The sequence below is a fragment of the Acipenser ruthenus genome, chromosome 16 (assembly GCF_902713425.1).
Source record: "Acipenser ruthenus chromosome 16, fAciRut3.2 maternal haplotype, whole genome shotgun sequence".
NCBI lineage: Eukaryota > Metazoa > Chordata > Actinopteri > Acipenseriformes > Acipenseridae > Acipenser > Acipenser ruthenus.
The window spans coordinates 6834623-6844436 of record NC_081204.1 but is presented as its reverse complement, the minus strand read 5'-3'; the positions used below and the strand labels follow the sequence as shown (position 1 = coordinate 6844436).

Sequence of the window (9814 nt, the reverse complement as noted above, 5' to 3'; positions counted from 1 at the left end):
GCTAAGAAATAAATAATAATAATAAATTGTGATTCCCACTCACCACCCACACTTAAAGCAACTATATGTATATATATATATATATATATATATATATATATATATATATACTGTCTGTTGTTTTGTGTCATGCTCTGCAGTGAACATTTATTTTTGAAGCAGCAACACAAAGTGGCCAGTTGACTTTATAAATATCCTGTATATTTATCAAAAAGTATGACCATGTGAGTGTGTTCGGGATGGGAAACCCCACCACATACATTCTATTCATGAATGCCCTAACAGTGTAGCAATTCTGCTTTAACAAGACTAAATGTAACAGCACTGCAAGGGTGTTGCTTCAGTAGGAGGGAAGAAAAAGCTCTGATAGCGGGACTGGTGGGAAATGCTGTCAAAACAACTTGACAGGCACACATATTTATACACATCCTGATCATATCCTATCATTGAGACTTGGCATATTGGTAATCACAGATTAGGCACAGAACAAGTAAAGAATCCTTTTTTTTTTCAATCCACCATGCTACATTTTGCCTTAGAAATGTTAGCATGTTAAACTCACTCAAATGCACACATGTTTTATAGTAGCAGTACCTACATTTCAGTACGTAAGTAGGGTGCTGTGATATCTTTAAAAAAAAAAAAAAAAAAACATAATTGTTAAATATCTTGGATTACCTTATTTAAGGTACAGCAAGGTAAATTAATGAGTCGATTGTCTTTAAATGTAGTTATTCATTCAATTATCCAACACTCAACGACATGTATATACTGTATCAATAACACATTTACTCTAGCTGCAGTGTTCTTTGCTAAAAGAAGAGTTTAAACATGAAAGAGATGAGGGGTGGGGTAGGTCCCAATATTTACTATGGCTTATAGATGTCATTAGCCTTACTTCATGATGAGTGAAGCCCTTTAATTTTATAATTTGAAGTTTGCAACAAATATTAGTTTTATGTCAGTGCTAAAAAAATGTTATGTTAATCCTGTTACTGTCGTCTTTTATGTTTTCCACAGGGTCAAAGCAAACTACAGTAAACTGAGGAGCCCTTTTCCCAAACTCTTGCTTCAGAAAATGTATCCACAAAGTTAATTAGGCTCAGTTCCCTAGCGGGTTGTGAACTATGTGATGCCTGCTTAGGATATTTAATTGACGCTGCCTGAAAATATTTTGTAACTCATATACAATAGCTTTATTGCAGAATTTGAACCTTTCAACTATAGAGCAATGCAATGATAAAGGTTACCAAAGAGATTTGGGGGATTGTTAATACTCGCTAAAATGGGGTTTTAACACCTTTTACAAATGTTCTATACCTGTGGGTTGCAGATCACATGTCAGTACAAGGAACAAAACCCTATAGTTTCTTTCAAAAGGTACTTCTGTATTTGTAAAGCAAGTTCAAAAAGGATTTTGATGTATTCTGCACACAGCTCTTTTATTTTATGGTCATGAATATTTTTAGGTGGCGCTGGAGGTTGACATGAGAATGCATCTCCAGGTTGCTATTTAATGATGTCTGCATAAATCACTAGCACACTTATTTGTAATTTATACAGTTGCCATTCCAACTCCAGGGTCCTTGCAACACTAATCTTCTCTTGTTTTAAATATTCAAGAAGATGTTTTAATCATTGTGCAATTGCCAGTGGAAAGGCTGTCCTCTATATATCTAGTTCTTAAAAATAAACAGGCTGAGCTCCTTTTTACTCTATACTGGAATCTGTTGAAAGTTGCTTGGGCTCTTTTCTGTTCCATTAACTGTCCAGCTGCCTTTATCCTCCCTTAGATTTCTATTCTACAAAAACATACCAGTGTTAAAAATACATTTGTTCTCTTCTGTTGTAACAAAGTGAAAGTGTCATACTGCCCACATATTCACAGATGCTGGACTCCTACACTGGATCTAAATGACTTTACTTTGAAGCAAATACTTTCTTGCATCATCTCAGTTCAGTGCATACATTCTGTAACTTTATAAGCTCTGTATTTGTTGCGTCAATAGCAATGTTTCAGCTTCTTAGTTACCCGGATATCCAACTCCAAATTACAATCACTAGAAGAGTCTTAGCCATACAAAGTACACGAATCCTTCAGCACTCCTAAAGTGCCCATCTAATGCTTGATAAAGCTGTAAGTAAACATGTAATAAAATGCATTGTGGTTGTATGCCTTTTGGGATGAAGAAGGAAGCAATGGAACTTAAGGACTTATTATAAATATATTATAATTATATAGTATTATAAATTGAAAATGAATAAGGGTAATGCTCTGCCTTCGATCATACTGTTACTAGAAAAGAAGGAGCAGCTAGTTTATGTACCAATTGTTGTTTTTCACTGCATGGAAAACATTCAAGGGTAGTATTGTACCTTTTATAGGCGCACATCTGTTAAAGGATGCTGTAAATCTCTCAGTAGCAAACATACATCTTATTTTAACTTTGAGATTTAAAAGGCTGAGCGAATGTTGAAGAATGACCACAAACAGGTAGAATTTTAAACTAAAGGGACCCTCCAAATATTGGATCCCCCATATACAGGCAGCTATTCATGCTCATTTGTGGCCACATTTGTCAAGCTAGGGGATTGTGATATTTACCTACCCTACCCCTTATTGAAAACCCTGCTGCATTAAAGTCTCACCGTGTAAGCCTAAGGCAGCCTGGTGCAATCAGAGATTCAATAACTTGAAAATGAAAATGTAATTGATTTAGAAATAGACATGCACTACATAACTGGTGGGGTGTGATAGGATTTTAGATGAGTGCATTAAGGGTTGCTCTTTGCCTTTTGCTAATAAACAAATAAATAAATAAATACCTATATAGATACACACAACAATTTTACATTGGTCACTGGGTTGGGAGAACCTTCATTAAAAAGTTTTGTGGCATTAAACATTCCAATCTTCTCTACATCTTGTTTGGGTGATTTGGTTGATCTGTCTAAGAAATTCCTGGAAGCACCACATACACTGATTTAGTGGGGGTACAAAAAATATAGATACAAACCAGGCACTTCTGGTCATTTATCAGTACAGTTTGGTGGATACAGAACTATAGGGTAGCAGTCAGGTCAAGGAACAAACTACCATGGCTCAAGGGTCTGTAAGCCACTGCCTAGGAGGCGAAAACACACCAATTATTGACACAGGCATTCTGTAATTACTGGTAAATTATTCATCACATTCACTTTCAGTGCAGAGCTGCTGGCATTGACTCAGCATTGGTATAGGCAAATTTCATCCTGCTGTCATGTCAGTCGTATGATTCTTTGCCCTTTAATACATTAAAGATGTTGGACTAATGTACATGCTACATTATTTACATGGTCGGGGTAGCACATGCTATTTTAGTAGGTTTTGCTGATTCCCAATATTACACGTTGGGATGTTTTCAATATCACATAACTACTGAGCAGGGATTTTTTTTCCACTAAATTCAGGGTGAAGTTATCCTGGCTCAACACAAGCTCAGTCTTCTGTGACTATGGATTTAGCATATTTAGCATAACAGATGCAGTCTGTTGAGTTGTCTCACTGAAATTTGTGGCAGATGAAAAACAGGCTAATTTCCAAGCGCTGCTTTCATGTGCTGCCTGTGCAGATGCAGAGATGAATAACTACATCTTTTAGGGTTCCCACTGTTGACTTCAACAGTTTGTCTCATTGTATTGCAATGTGTTCCATCTATGGAACCCGCTGAAAAATTGCTTTTCTTGCAGCAAGCAGAACATGTGTAGTTTTAATTTGAGCAGATTACAGAAATGTTCATAACTGGATTAAAAACCATACCCTGTAATAGCTTAATCTTTAAATCCATGTATTCTTCCCATATATAAATTTATAAATAACTACACTCTTTGTTATTAGAGCAACATTTTTTTTTAATTAAAAAACTAACATTTTCCCCAAAAATGATTTACCATTTGTACTGTTAACACTGTCCGTGTACATAAACACCCCCAGCTTTATAACTACAGTGGCTATAGTATGTATTGCTTTTTGTTTGCAGTCTGGACACCTGAGGCACATGACAGAACTTTTTGGTTGCTAACCTCCACTTCGGAAAGTAAATGTATGCTAAAGATGTTCAAACTCCTTCTCTCACACTATCCCCGCCTCTATCCGCGCAGAGTTGATAAAGTCAACTGCTGTTCACATGTTAATTTCAGTTCATACTTCCGGTTCAAGATGGCGGCGTCCATGGCAGCTCAAGCAGGGAAAAGTCTTCGTGGAGCGGCAGCTAGATACGTGCTCCTCGACAAAAGCAAGGTACTGACACTAAACCAACTCCAAGCCAAGAGTTGCATGCATATTATGAAAGCGAGCTGTCATCATTTAATTGCACTGTCATGCAAATCCACAGTACGTTGCAGAATACAACATTGAGAAAGTAGGATTTTTCGCCTGTGACATTTTTTTTTATAGCTAAACAATTTGAAGTGTTATGTATGAATTTGATTGAAACATGTATCTGATAGTTGTATTTTACGTATTTATTGCTGCAGCCTAAAACACGTTTCACAGGAGCGTAGTATAAGCTAATGTCTGCCCTTGACATCTGTCCTCCTTAATAACACGATAATGTGTCATAGTTTAAAATGTTAGTCAATCGGTTTTGGGTGTCAATACAACCTATACTATAGTAAGCACATACTTAGCCTACTGCTTTTTGCATGGGTGACCTTTGCGCTAGTTGTGTAATATAGTTACTGGATTATTCATGTAACATGAACAACTAGATAACACATTTTACACTATTAATCAGTTAGTTATATCATATTGGTATATAGTAATATAAGGTAATAGTTTTATAAGTTTGCAATCGAAACATGTCACCATGATTTTGTAACTTGTAATGGAATCCTAGGTAAATGAATCTTTATTTGTATTGTGCATAGCAGTAGCTGTAAAATAATACACCTACACATGGTGTTAACTGTTAAATTGTAACCTTATATAATGTATATTTTTATGTTACCTAGAAAAAGAAAGTTATATACAACACATCATTTTTTATGCACAGCATATTTTTGCAAACCTTTGCCCCTTACGAAAGCCCTGCATTATGTACTTGTCTTGTTAGTTAATAATTTGCTGACAACCTGTAACTGCACTGCTGAAGTAAGAGAGTAAAGGTTAGTACTGCTATTGAAGAGTTTTTACATTTTTTTTTTTTAGTACACACACACACACGTTCTATGACTGTAAGCCTTGTTTATTTTGTAACAACATTTTAAAGTACACCTGTGTCTTATGTATTAAAATATCCTAATGGTCGTGTGTTTGTTTTTACTTTAGCTAACATGCTACTTATTTTTCACAGATACCTCACTAAAAACAAATAATACATTAATATACAAACATTTAAACTTTATAGCACCTTCTTGACTCGTGTACTCCAGTCAGGGTAGATTTGATCATCGATCACTGTTGTTTAGGGTCAATCTCAGGATTCCCACAGGTAGGTGGTTGATGGATTTCAAGCTGATTTTCCAGAATTGTCAAATTCTCCAATAAAATCAGACCGTGGGACCATAGAAACACATATGGATTTTACTGCTATGTGTAAATCCTAAACCTACTCTGAAGCCCGGTACACACTGCCCAATGTGATCAGCGCCTAAGACACTAGCTGATGCAATGTTTAAACTTTGTGAGCAGACTGAAATCGACCGACCTATCCTGTAAAATCGCAAAGCATAATACACTGCCCGATGCGTGTTGCAATTGTTCGCGTCGGGCAGTGTGTACCGGGCTTAGGGCTGGTTGACTTTCTCTGGTTTATGAGACTTGCAGTCTGGGGGATGTGAGGAGGAATTGATTGCTTAATAATTGATTATTGTCATGACTGAATTCAGTGGTCTGGCAAATGTTGGTCTGCCCACTGTAGTAGTGTTAATGAAATTGCCAGCAGCATGACAGGAGTGAACAAAGCATGGAAGATGTGTGATTTTTGAAATCTGATTGATTTCATGGGTCTTTTACTTGCCTGGATTAGACCATTGTGCAGAGGCAGACACTACATATTGTTTGGTCTTGACTGACCCTGAATAGATGACTTGGTTTTGAAGAAGTGAAGCATTGTCTGGTAGCTGTGGCTATTTATGTTTATGGATTTTCTGTTAATAGGTTCAGTTAATTGTTGTGAATCAAATAAATACTGTAATGTAGGTGGCTGATGAAAGTATTGCATTGCTGTGCCAATACTTTGCATCAATAAGTCATGAGAAGTCTGCACTTCAGGCTTGGCTGTCAAACTGACTGACGTGTTTATTTGGAGGGTTTCTAAATCATGAATGATCAAAAGGGAAAGGTGGGGTAATTTCATTAATGCTTTTGTATTGTGTTTTGTGTCAATGAGAAAGAGAAAGGAAAGTGTTGCAGTTGACTATTGATGACATTACAAAGGGTTAATTTCAACTACATTTACACAAATGCCAGCCACGTCTCCTGTAAAATAGATTTGAATCTCTTTGCAACTTCTGATTAAATTGTTAAATACAAAGGTTGTTTAATGTATTGCTCTTCTAAATTGTGCTTATGGGAAAAAGTAATACGACTGTTTTTGTATCTTTGTTGAAAGACCATTTCATCATATTTTCTAAATGTAACTTTCTACTGTACACCTCCTCTGAATAAGTGCCTATGTGAAATGGACTAAGACTGATCTTAATGAACCCATGTAACATTTGGCAGCTTGAAAAAAAAAGCTTGAATGTCATTTTGCAGCACTGGGATTCTTAAATCTTTGCTGCCAGGATGTTGTGGCAGATACTTAGTGGTGAGATTTGGATTGAAAAGGCCATTGCATTAAACTGGAAGAAAAGTGTTTGGAGCTTCCATGCAGACAGCATGCCATTGTATATGGAACACAATGTGTAACTCTCATGCAAGTGCAATTAAAACATACACTTGCATGCTGTTGCAATTTTTGCAAGGACTGCATGTAAACAGGTGAACTCAATGATATTCTATTACTCACTCTTCGTTATCCAGCTTTAAGGTGAATAAATGAAACCTTTTTATACGTAGCGCCCCGCTAGAATACACCTACCTGCTGATTTACATTCCACACCTGGTAATTACACCTGGCAGGCTCTCCCATGAGCATCAGGTACTTATTACTTTATTACAATAAATACACACTATTTACAATAATATACATTTACACAAAAACCCCTCTTCGTGTGCAGGGTGCCTGCCCTGGGACAGTGCTGTACTGTATACATCATCAGGTAAATGCAGATGGAGTGGAGGGTGTCCTGCAATCAGGAGGTGACTTATTTGAATCCTGATTGTTTAGAGTTGCTGATCTTGGCAGGTGGCCCACAGAGAATGCCACATTAGCCTTTTGATTGATGTGGGCTAGGAAGAAAATCTTCTTGACATAGTTAATCGTGCTCCAGCTACCCTGACTGGTCATGCGTGTGATGTGGCTACTGTAAGCAGAAACTGTCCAAAATGGGCCTTGCCGCAGGGTTCAGTGGCCTGGCAACATCCGTTGCCAATAAATGTTAAAAACTGTACTAATGAACTGCTGTACAAAGAGGGAAAAAAAGGCTTATGGCTTAAGAACACTAGTAAAACTGAGCACCATTGTGAAATATTAAATATAAAAAATAAATTGCATTCAACATACACACAGTGGGAAATACGTTTTAAGTGCAATCATGCTATGCAGGATGTATAGGAACTGCTGAGCTATTAAACATTGCCAGCTGCTATCAAATATTAAAAAGGATACATTTTAGATTACGTGTTCTTCCTGTCAGCTGCTTTCTTTAATAAAGATTACCATGCAGTGTACATTATACTAATAGAAATTGCCAGCAAGACCACTCACCTACAGTAAGGTTGATATTTCGTATTTATTTGTACTTCTTTGGTTTTGGCTGAAGAATGGCCTTGTGTGGTTAAGGTCTTGGCTATCATATATACACCCTACTGTTGACACCCTTATTCAAGATTGTTGTTTCATTTTTGGGAGGTAGCCAAGGAAGAAACTTAGCAGATTTGGGGGAAATACAATTAGTTCCTGTAAAATGCATGAAATTAACTCAAGCTGGTATTTTATGCATGGCAATATAAACATATAGTGCAGGTGGTCACGTGTACTTGCCTGAGGAACATTTGTGCCATCGGGGATGTCTGTTTGCCTGACTGATTGTACAGTATTTCTTTCTTAGATTTTTACATATTTACTGTAGAGAATTGTTTCAAGTGTGATTAAACTTTTAGTGTAACATTGAGCGATCACAAAATATTTAATAAGGTTACATAAAAAATGTAAAAGCCATGAACATTGACACAGCCTGTCTGCTTTAATCTTTCATTCTAACAGATGAGAGAGCACTTTATTTATTATAATCATGGGTGATGTGGGGTAAAGGTATCTCAACAATTTGCTTGATACTGATATGATAAAGGGTAGAAGAACAATATTCTAGTCTCTGAAGAGAGGTATTTGTAATGAATATATAATTTTAGGGCTCAACTACAGAAATCAATGAAATACAGTATTGCAAAATGGATAGTTAATTTAAGAAACAGGAATTGTAGTGTTATATGCTCTTGCCCTCCCCTAATAATAATAATACAAAAAATAATTCAGCCCTTATTACCTTTAGTTTAATCATTCATGTTGATAATAGGAAGCTACTGTACAAAGATGTTGGCTGTTTCCTATTAATGGCCCTATTCACCAAGCTTAAACTCATGAGTTATTTAAAAAATGTATTTTCAAAGTCTGATTTAATGAATGGTTTACATACTTATTCAATAAACTGTGCTAGATGCTACAGGAAATTGTACAGGAAATGTACACATTAGCTTGTTAACATCTGGTGGCAGGGTTGAGGCCTGCCCTGTAAGCAAGTGTGTTTTGGTGGGGGTTTAAAAAAAAAAAGTTTTCATTATTTATTTAAGTTTGGCAGGGATGGGGTTAAAACCCATCCCTGCCAACTCAATGTGAGCATGTGGCTGGGTGGTGTTGATTGAATGATTAATGATCAATCAACCCCTCAGCCACATGCTAGATAAGGCTCGGTTTGTCCTCCTTAGTGTGGAGAGAAGCCCTGACAATTTGTTTCTGCCCAGCCTGAACAGTTTTGGGGGTTTTGTTAAAGTGTTTGTTTTGACCCTTGTGCCTTTTCATTTGTTCCTGTGTTTTGTTTATAAAAAATGTGTCATAGTGCTAAACCTAAGCATAATGCTAAACCTAAACCTAAGTCTCTCTCCCTGCCGTTAACACCTGGGCCGTGGCGCTGATCTGTTCACACTAGTACAATTCTACGACACAGGTTTTGACTATAAGTCTTTATTAATGCCTTCCATTTTACTTTATTTAGTAATTGCTTTTAAAGTTATTTTAACCAGAATAACAAGACAAACCAAATAAATATACTATACTGTAACTTTAAAATAATTACCATTTTCCTGTAGTGATGTGACACATTTGCGGTAAGCCCTTCCACACACTTATCTTGCTTTAGACCTGACACGTGCAATAGTGTTACCTAATGATGCATCTTATTAACAATGCTAATTGCTAAATTCATATGAGTACAGAGTTGCATTCTGTCTTCGTCTTCTGTTTTTGCTGGATTAAGTCTCTTTAGACCTGCCAAGATGCAAATCGGCTGAATATATAAAACTGCAAACCACAGTGTTTGCTGCAGATGAATCGTATCTCACTTTACACTATGGTGTTGCAACCTGAAGATGTACTGGAACATGTTGTAGCTGCAGAATGACATTGTAATTGTGCTAAGGACTTTCATTTGACCTGCTTTGTTCATTATAGGG

The 9814-nt window shown here is 36.6% G+C and overlaps 1 protein-coding gene across 1 annotated transcript in view; it reads left to right on the top strand.

The window, feature by feature from the left end:
* The first annotated feature begins 4146 nt into the window (after nt 1-4146).
* LOC117411893 (succinate--CoA ligase [GDP-forming] subunit beta, mitochondrial) overlaps nt 4147-9814 on the top strand; it is an 80303-nt gene continuing 74635 nt past the window's right edge. Inside the window, exon 1 of the mRNA XM_058988616.1 lies at nt 4147-4279. Coding sequence (XP_058844599.1) covers nt 4199-4279 — 81 coding nt within the window. The 5' untranslated portion in view covers nt 4147-4198. The remainder of the gene's footprint in view (nt 4280-9814) is intronic.